Source organism: Condylostylus longicornis, unplaced genomic scaffold (assembly GCF_029603195.1).
Source record: "Condylostylus longicornis isolate FDR11 unplaced genomic scaffold, ASM2960319v2 ptg000018l, whole genome shotgun sequence".
In the NCBI taxonomy this organism is placed as follows: Eukaryota; Metazoa; Arthropoda; class Insecta; order Diptera; family Dolichopodidae; genus Condylostylus; species Condylostylus longicornis.
This window is the reverse complement of record NW_026577987.1, coordinates 937,356-961,013: the sequence shown is the minus strand read 5'-3', so window position 1 is coordinate 961,013 and position 23,658 is coordinate 937,356. Positions and strand designations below refer to the sequence as shown.

Genomic DNA, 23,658 nt, shown 5'->3' with positions numbered 1-23,658 from the left:
TTGATTAGGACTCTTTTATTAAAACTAGTTGAAATTAATTGACTTGTGGCGGTAACTGAAATTGCCATACAATTTCCTAAGGCATTTACTAGTGTATTATGGAAACTATTGAAATTACAGTGCTGAAATTTCGCATGAACGAATAAAAACCATAGCACAGAGTTGTTATCAACACTAATTACTTAAAATCATCCATATTTATTCTCGTTAATTTTAATAATCAATGTTAATTTTTTTTAACAGAAAAAATTCATATTCATTATTATGGCTAAAACCTTTCCACACCATGCCGAATCATAGATTTATAAAGTCCGCAAGTGTGGACTAAGATTTCCGTGCTAGTGCATTCCCGCCGCCTGTGTGCCATGCGTATAAGTATGATTTGCTTCGAAACTATCGGTCTTTTACTACGCACATGTTTAAAAAGTCAAACCAGAGACACCTTACCAACTTATTAAAAGCTTACTTATTAGAGATAACTATATTTCTATTGTTTAGGAAATTTTCTAAAGCTAAAATTATTGCTATTTCGTTTCAGAAAATTACCGAGTTAAAAAAAATGTTACCAAAACAAAAGGGCTCAATAATAGAATGTAGAAAAGGTAAAAAATCTTATGTGGCCGGCTAAGTGAATTTTTTTGTTTAGTGAAAGTGCTGCACAACATTACGAAAATTTCCTTAAAACACTTCTTTTAAATTTTAAGAAAGTCAGCAAGAATTAAGGTGACATGCCTACAAAAATGTATTACTTAGAAATGTATTTTTGTCGCTGACATGGCTTCCCTTATTGGAATGCAGCCGCAAAATATCCTATACTGACAAAACATGATGAGTGGTGTATTTTCTTTCTCTCTGAAAACGGTACTTTAATAAAGCCAATACATATGATTAATATGATCAATTAAGAATATATTGAAAAATTTTCCACCAGCTGTAGTGGGTTTTTTTTTGATAAATGAACCCTCTATTAAGAATAATTTTGCCAGAAACGATAACAATTTTTTTTTGCTAAAGTCTTTAAAAACCAAGTAAATATGTTTCAGTCGGTCTAATTAGACTGAATAATATCCTGCAGCTCATCTGCAGGGTATTATTTGTAAAGGCTTGTTTTTGAAACTAATAATTAGCTTTTATGGTTTGTATGGCAGACCATCCCATGGCTGCAAATTCTCATGAATCCGAATATTTAAAACGAGTTTTTGCAGTTATATGGTAGTTACCCGAACCTGTCAAGCTATTCCAAACAGACTTCAAGAATACGTGTGTGTGAAGTATATTTAGACAAATGACTGCCAGATCCCATGAGCCTAACTTTATTGTTTTCCGAATAGTTACAATTGGCTTTTGGAGTTGTGTGGCAGTTACCCGCACCTCTTAAGCCATTCAAAAAAACACTTCAAGGATATGAGTGACCTATAATTTTACACATGAACCTATCAAGTCCTTACATAAATACTTCTGAGGTATTTCTTATCCATAATTGTGTGCATAACTGCTAAGTTTTGTGAATTTAGCTATGAATTTGTGCACATGTAAGCACATACATTTATTAGTTTTTATTTGCTTTATTCGTTTTTAAGTTATTGTGCGCAACAACATACATATATGTCTACGCCGAGATGACTCCGTCAAGGGTTTACAGCCTCCATATCAAAGTTAATATACGCTTCACGAAGGTGCATGGTATATAAAAAAAGTGATATTTTCAATATTAACAAAAATATTCTCGGTTAACAACATTCTTTCTGTTTAACATAAAGTTAAACTTTCTGTTTAAAAAATATGAATATTTTGAGGAAGTTAGTATAAGGTGTTCTGAAATCTACGGAAAAGTTATATCAAATAAGAAATTAACAAATTACCAAACGAAAATAAACTTTTCACGTTTTGGTAAACATGTTCTGCCAGTTTTGTTTATCTTTTTTTGATTTGCAAGGTTCTTTCAGTATTGTGTTCTTTTCAAAAGTTTTTGTGATTGTTTATTATGACAATTTTTTTTTATGTTGATAAAGTAAAATTGCACACGAGTATTTAGAACTTTTTTCTTTTCTTTTATTCTTGTATTATAGTTCTTCTATGTCATATATATTGTGTTTTCTTAATAATTAATGAAAATCATTTGTCTAACAAATTTCCAAAAACCAAACTTCCAAACGCAAAGTGAGGATCATTACCCTAAAAAGCTGTTAACCCATTCGATTGAAAGAACATTCAATTGAAAATATGCTGAGTATCCCAAAGCTTGCTTTTGTAATTCAAAAATTAGAAAATTTAAAACATATTTCATTAATAAAAGATCATTGATTTTCATTAATTAAAGATCATTTACAAAACATAAATGCAAAGGATTATAGATTTTTTTCATAGAAGATTGGTATTGGGGTTTCTAAAACTAAGATTGGGTTTTAGGTAGTCCAACCTCGGTTTACGCAACATTAACTTATTATCAAGTCTGAAAAAATATCAAACTAATTTTAAATACATAGCTCTTAGGAATGTTAGACATTCAAGTTTAAAACGAGAAAAAATATAGTTGACCTTGATAACTATGTGATACCCGTACGAATTTGTTATCCTTTGTGCGAATAAAGATGCCATAACTGACTATGGGACAGGCTATGACTTTAGGTTGCCGTATTACCATATTAATTTATGCAAAATTTCAATACTATGTGTTTTTCAAAATACTCTGTGTGCCAAACTACTATTAAAATTGTATGACAGCTACCAGAAAGAGCCAAGAAATTTTAATGCATTTTATCAAGCACATCGGCCTTACTAATATATTTGCTTGTGTGAAATTTCAATACAATAGCTTTAATAGTTTCTGAAATATAGTCAAATAACTTTTGAAGTTGTATGGCAGGTACCAGAAGGAGCCAAGTAATTTCAACGACTTTTATGTGACACATTGGCCGTACTAATACATTTGTTTTTGTAAAATTTTAATACCGCAGCTTTTATAGTTTCTGAATTATAGCCAAATAAATTTTGAAGCTGTATGTCAGCTACCCGAACCGGTACCCCGATCGTGTCCAATTTAAATAGGATTCTGGCACTTACTACAATAAATCATTTTTTGAAAATTTGGTGAACTGTGCTCAATTAGTTTTTGAGTTATCGTTGGGACGGACGGACAGGCGGACAGGCAGACAATGCTAAATCAAGTCTGAATTTGACGCTGATCAAAAACATACACTTGAGTCTATATCTAAGATCACGGGTATAATGAGTTAATAATAAAATTTTGATACTCAATTTTCCTAGATAAAATATTAAATTGTCAAGATCTTCGTAAATTGTACTATAATATATTTATATAAATTTATTAAAAACTAAACATTATGTTCAGTTTATTACTAATTTATATTAGTTATAAGTTTGAATTAGTTTATAGTTAATTTCAGTATGCAAAAAGCACTGAAATATCACTCAAGTATTTATCAATTCTGATATAGTTATTAACGAATTGTGCACATATTACATAGCTGTCATGGTATAGTTTTATTTTGTACTCATAAACCTCAAACTCGTAAATAAATTATTTGATTGTTTGAATATATAATGTGCATATAATGTGCATAAAAAAAAGTGAAATCAAGGTCTTATGAAATAACCTGATTACGCTTCAAAATGAATAATGGAACCATATATCCATTATATATGGATCCATTATTTACACATACATGCATGTATTGTACATCTTTAAATAGTTAATTTTTATGTTTTCGAATACTGATAATGTATAATAAAGTATTAAAATCACGATTCGTTTTTTGTTCTAAAAATCATATTGTTTTGTACTTAATTAGGAAGATAGCAAGTTGTAACTGTTTATAACTTTTATATCGGAAATTATGTTTTAATTTTTATAAATCAATAATTTGCTATTTGTTTTGTAATAAATTTGTAAAAATCGGTTTAAAAAACAATTACGATAACGCTTATTTAATTATAAAAATTAAAATTAAATTTATTATTAGTTTATTCGAGAATAAAAGAAAGCCGTTTAATTTTGATAATACAAAATAAATAATGATCAATTACAATTCATTAAACACAATAGCATAATAATAGTTTGTTTAACTTGGATAAAGAAATATAAAGATTAATTGAAACCAAATTAATAATTGAGATAATAATATTAGACAGGAATTGTAACGAAGTTTTCTAAATATTTTTTGAAGTAGAACAAATCAAACGAAATTTTTATTACTATTGTTTAATAAGTTTTGAAAACTTGAATACTTACAGTGTCTTAAAAACCTAACTGATTATGATAACTTATATACCACACCTTTAAAATTTCTTAAACTTTAACTTTAAATGCACTTTTAATACCTATTTATACTCAAAAACCTTCTAAAGAAAATTCTTAGCGGTTGTTATGCTCTATTTTTTAAAAAGGTCGCTTCTAGTATTATATGTAGGGATCTCCTTTGTGAAAAAAACTATTTTAATTCTGTGTATCTTTTTTAAATTTAGAAACAAAATTTGGCACACAAATAATTTTATGTAGACATGATTTAAGTAACATATAAATATCCCGAACCCGAAATAACAAAATTTACTCAAATGTTCACGTTTATTTATTTGAACTTTTAAATCAAACAACAAAAAGTCGAATCGTTCTGCAAATTTATTTGACATAATATGAATCCAATAAGCCAAACATACATATATACATATGTATTTCCAGATTAATTTTAAAAACGAAAACCGGATATCTACAAAGAATTTAAACCTTCTAAAAAAAATTTATTGTTCTTAATTTAAATTAATTTGGAAAAAACAAACACACAGATACACTTATTCAATAAAATATTTACTTATATGTATATATATTGCAAGAAAATTACGTCAAAATAATAAAAAAGTTGAAATTTATAAAATTTATAATTAAATTTAATTCGAAACCATTATATTAATTTATGATATTTTACCATTAATAAATACTCTGAAATTCTTAAACTTTCAAAATAATATTTAGAAATATTTAACTCTATACGTTATTTACAAACATACTGAAATACTGTAATAAAAATTTTCTTAAATTATTTCAGCAAAAAATTTAAATTCAAGTTTAAAGTCGTAATTAATTTTGAATAATGACTTGATGCAAATAAACAAGCCAAAAGAAACAAAGGGAAAAAAATGCGGGGTATTTTGAATAACACGAAATAAAATTCCCTATTACAAAAGGATTATTTTAAGTTTGATTGATTAGAAACAATGAATGAAGCACAAGAGTAAAAATGAATAACTTGAGCATTTATTCTCTCTTCAAACACGCAAAAAAATATGCATGTCAATACATTCATAACATTCTACAATGTTATTAAGTGTGATTTCGAATTCGAGTCCGCTCAGCTTCTCTATTAAAATCAGATTATTTATCACAAAAATAAACTGTGAAGTCGTAATTGTATTTTCTACGCAGCGACTGGAATGTCTTAAAATCTTAAATAAAAAATTTGATGTTCTCTTATATCGTTGTTCATTAGTCAATGTGCCAGCTTATGTTTTATGATTCAATAAGTTTTAATAAAATGTGTTGTATGAACACATTAATAAAATGTATCGTAATGGGTTAAATTTCAAGTTCCCTTATTATTATGATGTTATGGAAACTGTTATCGCGAAGAGGTAAAATATAACTAACACCATAAAGAACGTAGAGCATGTTACCATCGTCTAATCTATTCATTTATAAATATATACTTTGTACTATATATGTTTACATTACTATGTTTACTCAATAATTTTCAAATATTGGCAACTGAATCCAAGAACTTAAACTAATTTTTCGATAATAAGGAATGTTATAAATTTTTACCTGTTCTCAATATTACTACTCTATTGTCTTATTTGAATAATTTTACGCTAAAAATTTTAATTGTCTAACTAATATTCTAAGGAGAATTATAATTATAAACTTAATTCTTACACACATTTATTTTGATAAGAATATAATATAATAGGAGATATGAGCACATGATTAAGTTTATTATATGTTTATGTACATATGTATGTGTATTCATATATGTACATATATATGTTTATATAACTATATAAACATATTCATATATGTTTATATAGTTATATCTAATATGTAAACAAGATTTATAGTAAAAAGATTGTCTTTGTCTACATCATTTGTCTATATAAAAAAAAACCAAGGTAAACTTTGCTATATTTTTTTTATATAATTTTTTGTATATCATTAAGATTTTCCGCGTATTTCTGATTGATTCGTCAGTCGATTTCTTTAAAAATGCTAAGATGTTGTTACTATTTAGAAATCTTTTATAAGATATATAGTTAAATTAATTATAATAAACTATTTTTCAGATAATTAATTCAATAATTAAAGTCTTATGTGCTTGTATATTTTTTTACCGAATATACAAAATATAGAGTGGCAATACATAAAATGTAAGATAATAGGTTTTTTACAGCATACTGAATTAAAAATATTCCACCAATGAATTTTTGCTATTTAGAAAATATAAATACGAGATATGTATAGCAATATTATATCATAAATTTGATCATCTCCAACTACAGCATCTCAGTGCCCAAATTCGCCAAATTATTATTGTTAGAAATTTTATACAAACAAGTTATTTGAATTTTTAATGCAAAATGCGAAAAGTAAGTTAGTAAAAACTAACTTATTTTCCCATTTTAGTTTAAAATCTTTATTATTGAATAAAATAATAAAATTGTTAATTTTTATTTTGAAATTATAACTAAAAATTATAGATTGCTAGACTTTTTCTGCCTTTGAATAACAAAAAGCTTAACAATTTCATAAAAAGAGAAACTTATGCTCAAATGTATGCCCCCCTTAAAATCATATGCTTGGTAAGTGGACAATTTTTATAGAATAAAAAATGTCGGTTACGTACTGATCACATCAGATTGATTTGTAAAAAATGTTGGTTTATAAAAAATTTATTAATTGATTTAAATTTTTTAATATTTTTTTATAATATTTGAAAACTATGTACATATATACATAATTCATTTTAAGATTTTATATATATTTTGAAGATTATAAAATTATAGGGAAATTAGTGAAAACTTTAATTATATTCAATTTTTGTAAATATTTAAAAGATTTAAATTTGTGAGCTTCCTAAAAAATTACATGTAATAACAAAGGACAAATTAATTAAAAAGAGGATTTAATTTGAACAATATAAAATGTTTTAATATTCTAAAATTACTCTAAACTTAAATTAAATTAAAATATGATAACAAAAGAATTTTGCTAACTATGCCACATTGTATAATCGCAAACATAGCGTGTTTATATTCAAAGTTAACATTTATTCTAAAATCTAGTTTTGCAGTGTATTGTTGAGTTTCCTTAGCATCAATAAATTAAATATACAAACGCAGTAAGGTATTAATAAATAAGACGACACTTTCATCAAAAAAATTCATAAATGTACCTTTTATGAAGCAGCATGACTTTAAAATTGCATTTACTTAAAATTTAAGAGTCCTAGAAAATATTTTAATTCGTTCCGATTTTTATTGAACACAAATTTTGTAGTTCGTTGCACTGTAACAAATATGAAATACAGACACACTGAAATCATTTAATCAAGAAGCCAAAAAATTAAAAAAGAAATTAATGAAACATCAACTTACAAATTACAAACTGATATCCATAAATTTAAACTTCATTTTATGATTTATTTAAACACATACTTATTTCTTTAAATAAATTTTGTGATGTTTATTGAATTAACATTTAATATACCTAAATTAATTAAGTGCGTTATTTTTTTTCTCGTAAATTAAAAATTTTTTCTTTGAATCTTTGACAATATGAAATTTCGAAATTTTATTGAAACAATTTCGTAGAACAATGAAAAGGTACTTATAAAGTATTAGATTCGACTTGTTGTTTAATATGCAAATAAGTTAATGAAATAATAAATATCACTCTTGTAAATAGAAAATAGGAAACAATTTTTAACAAGTGAAATAATTTTATTTAACCAAAAAATAATCATTGTATAGACAGACATATTCTTCATATGATTGCCGTTTGTGTAAACCAAAGCACTTATTTTATTAAGTTTTAATTATATAGCATGCATTTTAATGATTTAGTTATCTAAATATTTTTTATTGCTTTTATCACTTCAAATTATTCTAATGTTATTTTTGATTGTCTTAGAAAAAAAATAAAAATGGAGCGTCTTATAAATAATTTTGAGAAGAATGCGGATCGTTTTAGGACAAGGTTACTAAAGTGTATATGGTCTACACTTAATAGTAGAATTAAAAGGTTATTTACATCTTAAACTGTTTCATTAGTATCATTGAATTTTAGTTATATAATTTTATACTAAGAAAATAATATTAAGTTTATTATCTTAAATTTATTAACACAATACAATTCTCAAATTTACAAATTTAAATTAAACAATTTCAATTCTTTTTAATTCCAAAAATCGAAATTTTCCAAATTAAAACAATATTTCGTTAGGTTTTATTTACTTAATTATTTAATTCAGAATTCAGTTAGGTTTCATTAATTATTTATTTCAGAAATTTTTTTAAAATACAAAAAATTTCAGTTAGAAACTATTTCCTACATAAAAATTTCAAAATAATATTTTAAAATTTTTAAGCATAATTATATTTGAAAGTAATTTAAGTACATACTATCAATATCGTTTTCTTTCAAACAATTTTAAAACAAAATTTATTTCATACACTCACTTATTTTTTTTTAAGTAATCCTTTAGGCATAAAAAATAGCTTAAATAATTTTTTCCGAAAACCGAACCAACCAATCGCTTTAACGGTTACTATAACGAGTGAAAACAATGCTTACCTTATCCATGATTTTATATTTAAATGTAAAAAAATTATACTCTGACACCTAGTGCAGAAAAAGCTCTCTTGTAAAAATTATCTTCTCTTCTTATATTCCATTAAAAAATTTTTCTCTTCTACTTTTTTCTACCTTAATGTTGTTATATTATGCACAACTGTATGACTATGAAATATTTTTTTTAGTTATTTGATGATGAAGTAAGAAAATACTACTCGTATACTAAAATTTGACAACAAAAAATTTAAAGATGAATTCCAGAACTACAATAAAATGATAAAACACAAAATGAATAATAAAAACAAGAGCAATGTTATGGGCACATACAATGTGCATAGAGAAACACTGAAAAATGGCATAAAACATAATTATTTATCGAGAATATTGTGAACTTAACGAAATTATCAAAAATTTAGGTTTTTATGTATTATTGAGAAATAACTATTAGATTTAAAAAAAAATCTGATGTGGTCAACACATAACCGACCGCATTGTATATTGTCCACTGCATTGTATAGTTCTTCAGTATTTCTGAAGAATTAGGTTCTTAGTAGAGTTTCATTTTGTGCCGTCCGAATTATACGGAAAGCTCCTCAGTAGCTTCTGGTAACAACCAGAACTCAAATATTAAATTTTAAAAAATTCCATCAATTAGTTCCGTAGATATGATAAAAAATGTAAAATCGGCCTCCAGATAAGTTTCCGAGCTTTGATCTTTCCAAAAAATTTATATATTCATTGTTTTAACAGCTCGAATTCAAATATTAAATTTCAATGAAATCCTCGCAAAAATGTATATTTGGCCCGTAGTAAACGTGCAGTTGCTGACATTTGATTTCTTCCAAAAGTAAGGAGAATTCGCGTGTGGTCGAATGAAGCTTATATATTAAATTTTAAGTAAATCTGTTGAACGTTTTCTTCTTATTGATCAAAAATGTAGACACGCGTCCACACACAGACCGACGGACCGAAAGGTTGCTAAAATTAGTTTATTTACACTTCCCTACTAGAGAGAAGTGCGTTCGCAAGGAAAACTCGACATCCAAAATTCGGCGCCATCACATAACCTACCTTATTGTATACACAATAAGATAAAAGACAATTGAAAGAAGCGTTAATATTGTGATCGAATTTGATGTTTAAATACATGAGCTAAGATGATTAATTATAGACATAATTATAGACATAACATTTTATAGAAATTTGGTGCCGAAAATTTAAGTTTTACGAATTCCGAGAGAAAAATTTTAGACTCCTACAACTTACTGTCTAGAAGAAACACAATATCAAAAATTAAAAAAAAAAAAAACGGTTTCCAGATAACACTAAATTATCAGTGGCCATTTTGTCAGTATTATATTTGACTAGTAGAAACTAACTGCTACTTTCCTGCTTTGGCAGACTTTAAAAAAATATTTGTGGTGTTGTTACAATAGTTTAAAATGGCAATTTTAGAAATTTGCGGGGTTTAATTTTCATAAGGCGGGTGTGAGATAGGTAAATATGTTCTTTTTTCGAATTGCCCATCTTTTTATGTTTAGTAAATTCCAACTCAAAATACTGAATGGTAACGAAATATTAAGCTACAACAAATACATATACATATATTCTAGAATAATATTCCTATTCATATACCATTCCAGAATATGTATGCAGACTCAAATATGCTTTAATATTATTGATTGCTTTAAAAAAAAATCAACAGCAAAAAGAGCTGAGGTTTTCGCGGGCAAAGTTGAGCTTTTTAAAATATTTATTGTAAAATCACAAATTTTTATATACTTTGAAAATAGTGGTCAGTATAAAAGTGTATTTCAAATAGCTATGACATGAAAACGATATTACAAATAATTATTGCATCCATGATCTTGATTAATAAAGCTTTCATTGCTCAAATCAGTGATATGGATGTCTGCACTTAACACTACTGGTTTGTAGCTTTTATAACGGTTTTTTATTTGTTAATAACGTAATTAAGTTTATATTTTTTTTATAAATGTATAGATCAAACGAGTTTGTATTTATTTTATTTAAATTTAGTCTATTCCTATATGCTTAATTTCACTACAAACATAATACTTATATTATAATATGTATAAATCATTAAATTTCAAAGTAACAAATTAAATATCGAATAGTTTTGTCATACAAATACGAGGGTCACTATTTATATTTCGGGTCTAGCAATAAAAAACAAACATTTATCATTGTAAATGGTTTTATTGTTTTTCAAAATATTCCCCATGAAGATCAATACACTTTTGCATGCGCTGAAACCAATTTTCGTAGCACTTTTTCCACTCCGATTGAGACACCTCCAAAACATGGTTTTTGAACGCATCGACTGCTTCTTCAGGTGTTGAAAATCGTTGTCCACGCATTTTTTTTTTGATGTGAGGGAATAAGAAGAAGTCATTGGGTGCTAAATCAGGACTGTACGGCGGATGAGCCATCAATTCGACATTTTGAGTGCTCAAATAGTCCATTGTTTCAGCTGATTTGTGAGAGCTTGCATTGTCATGATGAAGAATGATTCGCCGGCGCTTGTTTGTTTTCCTTATTTCTTCGAAAACTTTCGGCAAACAGATGGTGGTGTACCATTCAGAATTGACCGTCCTACGTTCCACTAAAGGTACTGTGGCCACATGACCGGTTATACCAAAAAAAAACGCGATCATTTGCTTCGATGTGCTTCTTCCACGAACAACTTTTGTTGGATTTGGCTCGTCTTGGAACACCCATGCGGTCGATTGCTGTTTCGTTTCGGGCTCATATGCATAGATCCATGATTCATCACCTGTGACTATCTTATAAACGTCTTTTGACGCACCGCGATTGAATTTTTTCAACATTTCTTTGCTCCAATCGACACGAGCCTTCTTTTGTGCAATCGTCAAATTTTTTGGGATCCATCGACAACACACCTTTTTCACGGCAAGATGTTCATGCAATATCTTATGTACGCTGGTGGAACTAATGCCCAAGGATGCCTCAATCTCACAGTATGTCACATGCCGGTCCATCATTATCATTTCGCGCACAGCATCGATGGTTTCAGGCAAAACGACCGAAATTCATCCTGGAGCGAACGGCGTCCGAAACCAAACTCTTGGTACCAGCGATTTACAGTGGTTTTTGATGGTGCTTCATCACCAAAAGTCGAAACAAGTTGATCGAGACACTCTTGTCTCGATAATCCGCGCCGAAAATCGTAAAAAATCATCGCACGAAAATTTTCACGGGACAATTCCATTTTTTGACCGAGATGAATTTTTCAAGTCACTGTAAACAAAACAATTCGCGCTCGAATGACAAAACGTTCTGAGTGAAGTTGTCCTAAAAAATGTCAAACTTTCCAATGGAAGTGTCAGATTGTACCTTGCAGCACTAGTATTGCCAGGACCCAAAATATAAATAGTGACCCTCGTACAAACTTAATGGTATTAATATATACGGTTTACTCTTGTTGAAAGCTTGAAACTAAAACAATACAATTATAAAAGATCTGTGTATAACCACATAGAAACATTTTTTTAAATACATGTAAAATGCATACTAAATTGTTGTATGTTTTCCTAAAATTATAGATTATATGGTTATATTATAATATTTTTTTTTTATGTTTGTCGCGGTTAGAATTCGTATACAACATAATTGATGTATAATGCGGAAAGCCTATCATTTTAGTTCTTGAGAATAAAAAGGTGCTTGTCCAAGCACAAAAATTGAGTAATATCTCTCGGCTTTAAAGTCGCAGAATACGGTATTAATACTCAATTTAACTTATTGGTAAGTTGTGGAAGCTGAATTTTGCATAGAAATGCAGTTCTACTGAAATTTTAAAGTCACGGATTATTTCTCGTTGCCAGGGAGATCCTGTAATAAGGACAACTTTAAATACTGTTGTTTAGAAAATATTACATGGAACAGCAAATGAAAAAATGTTTAAAAAAATATTTTATATTAAATAAAAATGGTTTTTTTTTATAAAAATATATACATGTATACAAGCTTAGTTAATTATGTAGTACTATATTTTGTTAAACAATTCAAATATTAAATTACTTTCTTAAATCACTAATGATTATCGTAAACTTTAGAATGCGTCAGCTAAAATGTCTTACAAAAGTAATAACACAGTTAAATATTCTATCATAATTTAATACTTCAATCAAAAATTTTCTTTTTAATAAATGATAGATATCCACTTTCTTGAAATTTATTTCTTAATTTTTCATTTTCTGAAAACATCTTTTGATACTGTTGAAATGAATCTGGATGTTTAGGACCCCATATCGTTTTCGGTCTAAATGATTTAATAATTCTTTCTTTCCATGTTGTTTCAGTTTGCTTAATAATAGCAATTATCGCCCATAAAGGAACTTGAACAATAGCAAAACAAGTTATTAACCAACCGATACTATATGCCCAATCTGGGTAAAATTGATCAGAATATGTCAATGGCTTAAATGTTACAAAAAAATATACTAAAATAGCTGTCATTATTATTGGTGTTATAAAACCCCAACTTATACGCCAAAAAAGTCCTGTTGACCTGTTCATCATAAATTTTATGTCTCTGCATATATTATTAACTCCATATATCCAACTTAAAACAAAAAGTTCCATAATTCCTAAAATTAAGCAATTCATAGATGCACCATGATTATCAATAATGTTCAACATCCAAAGACCACCCTGAAAATGTTATTTAAATTTCGTGTCATAAGTAAAATAATTAGAATAATATTTAAAAATTACCGGGGTCATATAAATCAATCCAATAGAAAAACTTATTACAGCAATAATTAATGCAATTTGCCATTGTTTTATTTTAAAGTTATCAGTTATAGCTGTCATAGAACAAGACATCATTCCAATATTGCTTCCAACGCCCAAAATAAATAGTAAAGAAAAAAATAGCACAGAAAATATTTGTGGGGCCACATCAAATCTGGCAATTGCATTCGGATATGAAATAAAAGCTAAACCAGCCCCACCCTGCACAACTGATTTTATATCATCAGTTCCAACTTCATAAGCCAAATGTCCCAAAATTCCAAAAGTTGTAAAACCTGCCAATAAGGACGTAAACGTATCTATAACTGTAACTATAGCGGCGTCTCTGAAAATTAAAATTTTAATAGCCGTGTAATTCCCTTGTCTTTTTTTTTTCTTATCTACCTATAAATATTGTGATCAAATTTATTATAGGATGAATAATTCACAACACAGCCCAAGCATACAGTCAATGAAAAAAATACTTGAGTAACAGCTGAATACCAAACCTGAAAGTAAAAATAATTGATTTAAATTTGCTCTTATAATTTTAAGGGATAGAATTAAAAAAGTACCTTTGGATTTAAAAGTTCCTTCCACTGTGGCTGTATAAAATAAAGCATACCAGTTCCAGCTCCTGGTAAAGTTGCTGCTCTAATTAATAATATGAATAATATTATATAAGGAGAAATCGCAAGAAAATAGGAAAACTTTCCAGAGCTCTTGATTCCACGTACTAAAATAATATAAATTACAACCCATGCAATAAACATTGCTAGTGAGGTTTGCCAGAATGGTGCACCAATTCCACCATCAATATTATCAGTTTCATGAATTATTTCTCTTCTAAAATTGTAACGTTACAAAAACGAATAGGAGAAATATGTAATAAATATTTTTGCATATATTTAGGATGAACATATTATTGAAATCGGAAATCACAATAATAAATGAATAATTAAAAAAAAATTTATTCAATTGTTAGCATTGATGGTTTTTATTAATTTTAAATGTGCATTTGTTATAGGGATTGTATAATGTACGTACTTACAAAAAATATAGTTCAGCTGATGAATACGCTTTGTCAGTTTGACTAGAATTTGTACCATTTAAAAAAGTTCCATCAGCAGCAACGCAATTAACTCCCCAGTTTTCATTGCAAACACTCCATGGCAGAACATTACTAAACGAATCCACAATATATTTTAAACAGAATCCCATCAAAGCAACATAATATGTTGATATCATTGACACAGAAAACACTTGTCCAATACCAATTCCTAAAAAATATACAAATTTATAAAAATTTTTATTGTACAAACACAATACCTCTCATAACTGGACAAAAATTATACACTTTAGCTGGACCACAACTTGAAAATTGCCCAATAACCATTTCTAGATAGTAAAATGGTTTTCCAACTAATATAAGAACAATTAAATATGGGATTAAGAATGCACCGCCGCCATTTTCTAATGCTGTAAATGGAAACCTCCAAATGTTACCTAATCCAACGGACATAGCAATACACGATAACAAAAATTCTATTCCCTTACCCCATGTGGCACGTTCCTTCACTTTTTTTGCTGAAATCTAATAAAAAACAACTATTTGTACTAAATTCAATTAGTGGAAAATAAATCATTTTAAATTTAAAATATCAAACTGTCTTACATTGGTTTCTGGTGGTATAATGCGGACTTCTGTTTCCAAATTGTCTGGTTTGCCGTTGTCATTTTCAAATGTTGGATTTGTATGGAATTTAGACATGTTATGATTTTCTTGTTTTAAAATTTCTTGTAAAAGTCCTTGTCGTAAAAAAATTAAATGCGTATTAACATAATTTACAACAAAATTAAAACGTGAAATGAATTCAGTTTAATAATAAACTCCGATTCACACTAAAAATTTTAGTTTGTTGTGCTAAAATTAAAAAAAAATGGAAAAAGTTCTTATTATCAAGTTTTTTTTATGTTGTGTTATACTAAGTTAACGATTAATATTTTAATTACTATTTAAATAATATAAAACTTGTTTATTATAAAATTTTCAAGTTTTAATGATATCTAAAATTACTCTTTCCATATCGAATGCAATGAAAATAGGCAACGATACTCTTTAACGCTTAAAATTTAAAATTTAAAAAAAAAATAAAGAATTAATCATTTAATTACAATTAAATTCCCAAAAACCATGGAGATTTTTATTATGTCATATTTTATCTGTGTAAAGTGCTTAATTTTATTCAGTCAATAAAAGCTGTTAATTAGTTTATGCGCAACGGCATAAAATAATATTACGTTTATGTAAATATTTTATGATTAATAAATTATGAAAATTACTATTGAACCCACAAAATCCTTTAATAAGATTGTTACTTCTTTTTACTTAACTCAACGTTTACATTTGGTACTATATGAGTCTTAAACTCTATGTAAGTATTATATGTTTACATGTTTCTAGGTAAACAAAACTGGAGAATAAAAATATCAAAACAAAAATAGTTCTTGCAATAAAGTAGAAAGTATAAAATATAATTCCTTGGAATACAAATTTTTTTATTACTCATATTTAATTTAAATAAGAACGTCAATAAATTTGTAAATGTGCAGTAATATTTTGTTTATCTATGAAAATTAGTTTACTTAAGCAACCTGAGCTCATAAATTTATTACATTTACCTCATAATTATTACGTTAAACCTAATAACTTTGAAAATACAGGTTAGCAAATAAATCGTTCGTTGCCCTCGACATTGATATTTAATGAAGGGATTAATTTAAAGTCTCTGCAAACGATTCTAAAAATACACTTAAACAAACTACCCTAATTTCTTAAACAACCTACAGATTTCTTGTTTTCAATGTTTCAATTTTATCACACAATGCCAAAGCCAGTATCTGCACGATAAAAAGAAGAATTAAATAATAGCGAAAAAAACTAAAAGAAAAATGTTAATGTGAACTACTACACCACCTGAATTTGAGTTAGCGGAAAAATGCAAATTTTCCAATGCAATTCAAATAGTTTACACCGAATGAAATCATTTAATAAACCGTAGATAAAACAGTAAGAAATTAATATATTGAAAGCGGAATTCATGGATTATACAGTTTCCTTGCTTTTTTCTGTGTTCTGCAATCTTTAAGTATACTAATACGTTCCCTCGGTAGTGAGTTCATTATTATGTAAGTTTATTTATTGCAAAAAAAATATTTTATATGAATTACTTGAAGATTATAACTAGCTTAAAACTTTTAATTTTATGTAAATTTTGAATAAGTGACCCAACCTAATAAGGTTTATACAACGATCTCTTTAAATTCCAGCTATTTTTATATCAATTGCGTAATACAAAAGTTTTAAAATCTGTAGTTTATCAAAATATCTTACGGTAAGGAAAAATAGGTGTGACAATTTTTATTAAATATTTATGATATTCAAATTTTAAGAAACTAGATTAAACCACAAGTACAGAATTTGACATATAGAACACACGTTTTAATCAACGTGGAGCTAAACAATAGTATGTTACATTAGGTTGCTACATTAAATACATATGTTGAGTAAATTGTATAAAAAACTTAAAAATTTTTCCATTTAAATGGCGAAACAAGTGTTTTACATCTAATTTATTTCAAAATATTTAAATTCAATAATTTAATAATCACCTTTTGTTATTTTTAACAGCTTTTGTAATTCTGAAAGAATTTTTAAATATTAAAAATAAATGGATGACAAAAAATTTATAATTAAGTTGCAGTCATTTGAAAATATTCCGTGAACGTAAAAGTGAATATGCGATTTATTCGTTGCGTCATTACCCATGTCTTAGAAACAAACACAAAATTTGACTTACATTTCAATTAATTGTCACGTGTACCATAATTTTTGGCAACAACTTTATTTTCTTTTTTAAAATTTTGTACAAATTTTATAAAATGAAATAGCCAAAAATTTAAATTAACAAAAAAATTTTTACATATTTGAAAATATTTGCGAGGTATGTAACTTTGGGCTGATAAATATGTGCAAAATCTTATACATAAATGAACTCCTCAAAAAGATAAAACTTAAAAAAATTTTAAATGAAATTTGTGACTCTTCTTCTTGAATTACAGCCTTTGGTTTTTAATCATATATCGCACATTTTCTAATACAATGATATGTGTCAAAATGCCGAGTCGCAAACTTTTATTTCTTTTATAATTTATATATAAAGCTTTTCTGTAACAAAATAATACAGAAAATTTGTTCATATATTTGTAGAATAGTTCTGTACCAACGTTTTTTAGCCTTCGGTAATAATTTACCCTCGACTATAAATAGTTTAAGTTTCGGAAGTCGAAGTTATATTCTTGAGTTGGCTTTTTGTTATTCATAACTGATTGTTATCTTCCCAATGTGTGATATGTTCTTACATACCAAATACGGAAATAACTAATTTAAAAGGCACAAACAGTATACAAACTATTTAAAATAATTTAAGACTCAAGCCTCTTTCGGGGCACAATTCAATAAAATTTTACCACTTCATTCAGTTTTAAAAAAAAAAAAAAACTTACATGAAATCTGATTCATAGTTTTTTTTGTTTTTAATTATCTTTACATTAGATGTTAATGCTTATAACCGATATAAAAGCAATAGTGTTTCAAGATATTTATGCATGCTTGCACAAAAAATAGCAATTTCAGCACGTAAATTTAATATTCAATTATTTTTAGAAGAAAAAAAAAAATAAATAAATAATTTTCAATATTTAAAATTTTTACACTATTATAGATTTAAATATTTAATTTAGTCCGGCATTATATTGTTGAATAAAATGAAAACAGTATAATGTTAACTTTCAGCTTAAATTATGACTAAAAGTATTAAATATGCACGCGTATACGCATTATATCCATATATATGTATACATATATAGCTAAATACACCTGTATTAATAAATTATAAATTATATTAAAACCTAACGTTGCCCACTTTAAAACCTCCCAAAAAAACAAAAATATAAACTTATACGAAAATGACATTGCAGATATTACTTTTTTTATATACTTTTCTGCACTTAGGTAAAGGCTAATATAGTGAATTTATTAAATTTAGCGACTACTTATCCCAGCTAAGCTAAATCTATATTTTAGGAATCGTTTTTTATCTCGAATGAATGTTTGATGAAGCGACATCAAGGAACATGCCTGTATTTCATTCCAACATAAAAAATGAACAGACACTTCTATTAATTGAGTATCATTTCCGCAATAAATAAGAAAAAATAAGAATTATTTTAAATATTCGTTTATTTTTGGACACCTTATGAATTAACAATATGACGAGCTTATATTGGCTGATTAAATATTTTATAAATATTTTTGAAAAATTATTTTATTTTACATGTGTATGTATTTTCAGTCTTATTTTAAAATTGTGTAGATTTTTAAACACGGCATATCATATTGAACTTATTGTGCACTTCTAACTCTTAATTTCAATAATTTATTGATTTTATATGCTAATGAAAATATTTTACTTCATATTTTAAGATAACTTGCTAAATTACATTTACTATAAAAATAAATTTGAAAAACACAAAATTTAGTATTAATTGATTTATAAATAAATATTTATGCATATTTTGTAAATACAACATAATATTAGTACAATTAAAATAAGCATAATGTATGTATATATAATATAATGCTGTATGCAACAGCAATTACAATGGCCGTACATACACTGATTACATTGTATTGCATTAATAATAATCACATATTATTATAAATAAAGGCTTTAGCATATGCATGCTTATTTGACTTAACGCTTGTTTGCTATGTTTTCATTGTGTAATAACGATTTTTAAACAAAACTTCAATGGAGCTTTATAACTGTACTTTCAAAATTTTAAGAATTTTTGATACTAAAATCAAATATTCCAAATTATTTATTTATTCAAAACCATGTGAAATTAAAGAAGTTTGTACAAAATTTTTTAAAAATTTTAGTTTAAAAATAAATAAACATATTTCGGTATTAAGGATAATATGATTTTACGAGTATATACGACTATTTCATTCTTATACAAACTTAATATATGTACAAATTAAAACGTCTCCTAAAAATTTAAAATGTATGTATATAAATGCATTATGTACATATGTACACGTACATTTACTACATTACGGAAAAATAAAAATTTTTAACTATATCGCACAATTGTAGTTTTTATTTAAGTGTAAAAATTATTGTTTACATAAGTTTTTGATAATAATTATTTATGCGGTGCAAGTTTATTATAAGCAGAAAAGATATTATTTAATAATAGTAATAAAGAAAAAGAAATTTGAAAACAAGGTAATTTCTAAAGCTATAAACATTTAATATTTATAATTTGCCACATAAAAGTAGTGGCTTTGCAAAACAAAATCCATTTGTGTATGAAATGATTATAAATTTCTAAAAACTAAATTTCTCTAAGCTTAATAAAAGGGGATTTTCATAAACAATGTTGAATATAGTTATGCAGGTACTATAGTACTACTATAATTAGCAATTAAATTTTATAAAAATGAATGAATGACTTTATAATTTATGTATTTTATTAAGAAACAATGTAGATTGTTACTTATCTTTTCTTTTTATTTTTTTCTAAAGAACAAAAGATGACACTACATAACTCATTTTAATATTAAATTAAAAATTCAAATTTTACAGTTATGTGTGTGTGTTCTTTAGTAGCTCAGCTAAATGTAATGATTTTATTAAAAAACTATTCGCAAATGTAAAAAACTATTTCACTTTGTATATTTGTAAACTCAAGGTAACATTTGCTTTAGAAAATATAATAACGCCCTTTGCTCCCGATAGCGAAGTCGAAATAGTTTAACTTTAAAATAAAACTCTCTTCTTGAATATAACTTTGTATGTAAAGCAGCAAACATCCTAAGAGTCAAGTTAAAAATAGCGTTTTGTACAAAATTGCATCGAAAACTTCAAAAAGTCGTTATTTCATGATTTTGTAAAAATTTAATAATTCAAATTTTTTCAAAGATTTCAAATAATAAACAAAACTTTGAATAAGTATATTTGAAATCTGAATTCAACTAAAATAACAATTTAAAAATATTGTCCACATTTCTATACGGTCGTTGGAACATTTTTATCAAATCTTATAGATATATAATAATAATAAAGTTAATACTAAACATTATATACCGTAGTACATTACCTAATTAAAAAAAATATTCATAACTTCATGCTTCAAAAATAGTTTGCAATGCTTTAGTATAATTTCTAAAAGTCTGATAACGTTTACAAAGAATAATTTACATGACAATTAAGTTATTTTTAAATAATAGCGCTGGTTCTTTAGGAAGAAAAAAATCAAATTACAAGAGCACAAATAAGAACTTCATAAATACTATTTTTTCAAACAAAAGCTTATTTTACACAATTCATATGAAATTTAAAAATTGAAATTAATGCACATCAAAATATAGCGTATAAAAATTTCCACTTTATATAACAAAACCAAATTCTAAATTTGAAAACTACTATTAGAAAAATTTTATCAAATTTGAAATAATATCCTTTTTTTACACAAGTATTTTATTTTTAATTATGCAGATATGTACTGGTTATTTTTAAATTTGTTATAGAACTTATTTAAATGAAAACTTGAAATCTTATGAATAATTTCTATTTTCAACTATTTAAATTCTTTCAAATTTCAATTATATTACTTAAAATTTTTTACTATAAAAATTCTTATTCAAAGCAATTGAATTTTTATCGTATTTCGTTTGCTTTTTTCCGCCTTAATAAAATTTTCTTTTAATTGATTCTGAGAACGTCTTTATTCCAAGAGAACAAATCGACAAATAAGATCACTTTTTTCACCTGTTTAATATTTTTATCAAAAAAAAAAAAAACAATAACAATGGCGAAAATAAAAAAATATCAAAACAAAATCAAATAAAAAAAATTTTTCTGAAATGTGAAAAATTTTTTGTGATAACGTCATTAAATTGAGTTGGTTGTGTAATGAACATTTTAAAAATATGTACATTATTACAAACACAAACATATACATTACACTATACAGTACAAGTACATAAGTGCTATAAATATATATGTAAGTATGCATGTAGAAAAGCAGTAGATTCAAGAGAAAAATACAATCGTTTTACAAATTGCTTAAATGTAAAGTAGTTCTCAATGTATACGTACGAGATTACTCGTACATGATTTCTGCACATATGCTACATATGTGCTGACAATTACAATATGCAAATTTTGTTTTCAAAATTAATATTCATAAACAATATTGTTAATCAATTCTATTCTTAAATAATTTTAGTTCATCAACAAAATATGACTGGTGCAGTTAAACAGTACAGTTTGTTTTTTTTTTTTAACAAACAGTTTTCACGCATACTTTACGTTATTACACATACTTTCTGGTATTGTTGTAATTCTCTTGAAAGGGAGCTCAACACTTTTTGAAATATAATTATTTTATTTTAAACTAATTTTGAACATTTAAAATTGAGGCTTTAGGATGACATACCTTTTGAGTTTTCATTTCTTACCTTACTCATCATTTTATTTCAACCATTTCATATAATATATATAAATATATATAATTTTTGAAATTATAATTTTAAATACCTCTTGTTATAAAATTTCCTTATTCTTCAAAATTATATAGCTTTCAATTTGAATTAAATTGTAATAGAAAGCCATTTAGAAGTACTTTTTAAAATACCATAAATTACTATTTATACGTACATGTATTACTTAGCATGATAATTTAGTAACAATTTTTTGGTTTTAAATAGCCTTTTAACTTCTCGTCGAAATTATCTTAAAAAGATGACCAGAGATTTTCGAGAACTAATTCAAAACTTAAGAATGATTTTTTTGATTAAATACCTATACGATCTACGACTCATATGTAATCAAAGTTACATACTTGTATACAAAAAAAAGGCAGTTATGATTGAATAATGAAAGGCTAACTGAAAAGAGTATATTGCAATATTATTTATGAAAGCCATCACTTTATTGATTACAGGCCGTTGTGCTACAGAATATTGTTCTAAAACCACAAGACAATTATTATATCTTGCTACATATACTTCTTCAATTTCTTGAGAAATTTTAGGTTTAGAAAATCAAAAAGAATTTTTGGAAAATAGAAAACTATGAAAACTCATTTATTTTTTCCATAAAAATATAGCACTAAATATTCAGAAAATTTCAGATATAAAAATTTCTGAAATTGCAAAAATAGCCTAATCGACTACTATATTATTACCATATGTGTTTATAATAAAGCGATCAAAATTAAAATAATAGAAATATTAAGACAGACTGTGTATGCAATACGTATACATCTACACGGTATACATATATCATTTTTAGGATGTTGAAAATTTTTTAGAATATTTTAAACCGTAAATTTGTGTATATGACAATAAAGAGTTATGTAAAACACTAAAAAGACAAAGTGTGACATCTACCATAAAACATCATTTACAATTTTTAATTTTATTCTACTATAAAAAATCTTTTATAATTTTTTGTAACACGGAAAATCCCAAATAATAAAAGTATCTCTAAAAAAACCTGTCCAAGCTTTGGTTTTGAATTTTGTTAAAACCAAAATTGAGTCATTCTTTTCCTAAAATAACTTATTTTATCTCAGCATAATTCTTAAAAAAATTGGTTTTTCCATTGAAAATATAAAGTTTATTGTAGAATTATACGAGTATAGACTAATTTAAGTGGTGTTGAATTCGTAATTGAACTGTTTATATGTGATTTTGAATAAATCAGTTATAATTCAGTCTAATTTGATACTTGATACTTAAAATGCATCACTAGTATGTGAACAATTTTAATAGTTTCATATTTATGAAAATCAAGTTATAAACTGACTGGAAAAATTGCCCCTTGACTTTGGCTGTGGTTGTTCTATTTTCGGTGATTCACTAATTCTAAATCTTTAATTATTAT

The 23,658-nt window shown here is 26.1% G+C and overlaps 2 protein-coding genes across 6 annotated transcripts in view; both read right to left on the bottom strand.

The window, feature by feature from the left end:
• Positions 1-8,840, bottom strand: part of LOC129606212 (sodium-dependent nutrient amino acid transporter 1-like) — a 35,133-nt gene extending 26,293 nt beyond the window's left edge. For 2 of the 3 annotated variants that reach the window (XM_055516384.1, XM_055516381.1), the window contains exon 1: positions 8,746-8,840. The gene's annotated coding sequence lies outside the window, so the exon portion shown is untranslated. The remainder of the gene's footprint in view (positions 1-8,745) is intronic. The other variant, XM_055516382.1, reaches the window with a different exon arrangement.
• A 4,033-nt stretch (positions 8,841-12,873) lies between these two features.
• Positions 12,874-21,463, bottom strand: LOC129606218 (sodium-dependent nutrient amino acid transporter 1-like). 3 transcript variants are annotated; one of them, XM_055516391.1, is made up of 8 exons: positions 20,867-21,463; positions 15,315-15,563; positions 14,969-15,233; positions 14,691-14,919; positions 14,215-14,485; positions 14,045-14,148; positions 13,622-13,985; positions 12,874-13,558 (listed from the first exon to the last, which is right to left on the bottom strand). In XM_055516391.1, exons 2-8 carry the CDS (start codon positions 15,408-15,410, stop codon positions 13,028-13,030), a joined length of 1,860 nt encoding a protein of 619 aa, XP_055372366.1. In that variant the 5' UTR covers positions 15,411-15,563; positions 20,867-21,463; the 3' UTR covers positions 12,874-13,027. The 3 variants fall into 3 exon arrangements, with proteins under 3 accessions (XP_055372366.1, XP_055372367.1, XP_055372368.1); XM_055516392.1 differs by having other exon boundaries at positions 21,381-21,437; XM_055516393.1 differs by having other exon boundaries at positions 21,395-21,411.
• Positions 21,464-23,658: the final 2,195 nt, after the last annotated feature.

Excerpts from the sequence above, each read along its gene's own strand:
- LOC129606218 (XM_055516391.1), bottom strand. The coding sequence starts at position 15,410 with ATGTCTAAATTCCATACAAATCCAACATTTGAAAATGACAACGGCAAA. Across the intron at positions 14,486-14,690 it reads TCAGCTGAACTATATTTTTT|AAGAGAAATAATTCATGAAA; the intron begins GTAAGTACGTAC and ends TTACAATTTTAG. Across the intron at positions 13,559-13,621 it reads GATTGATTTATATGACCCCG|GGTGGTCTTTGGATGTTGAA; the intron begins GTAATTTTTAAA and ends TAACATTTTCAG.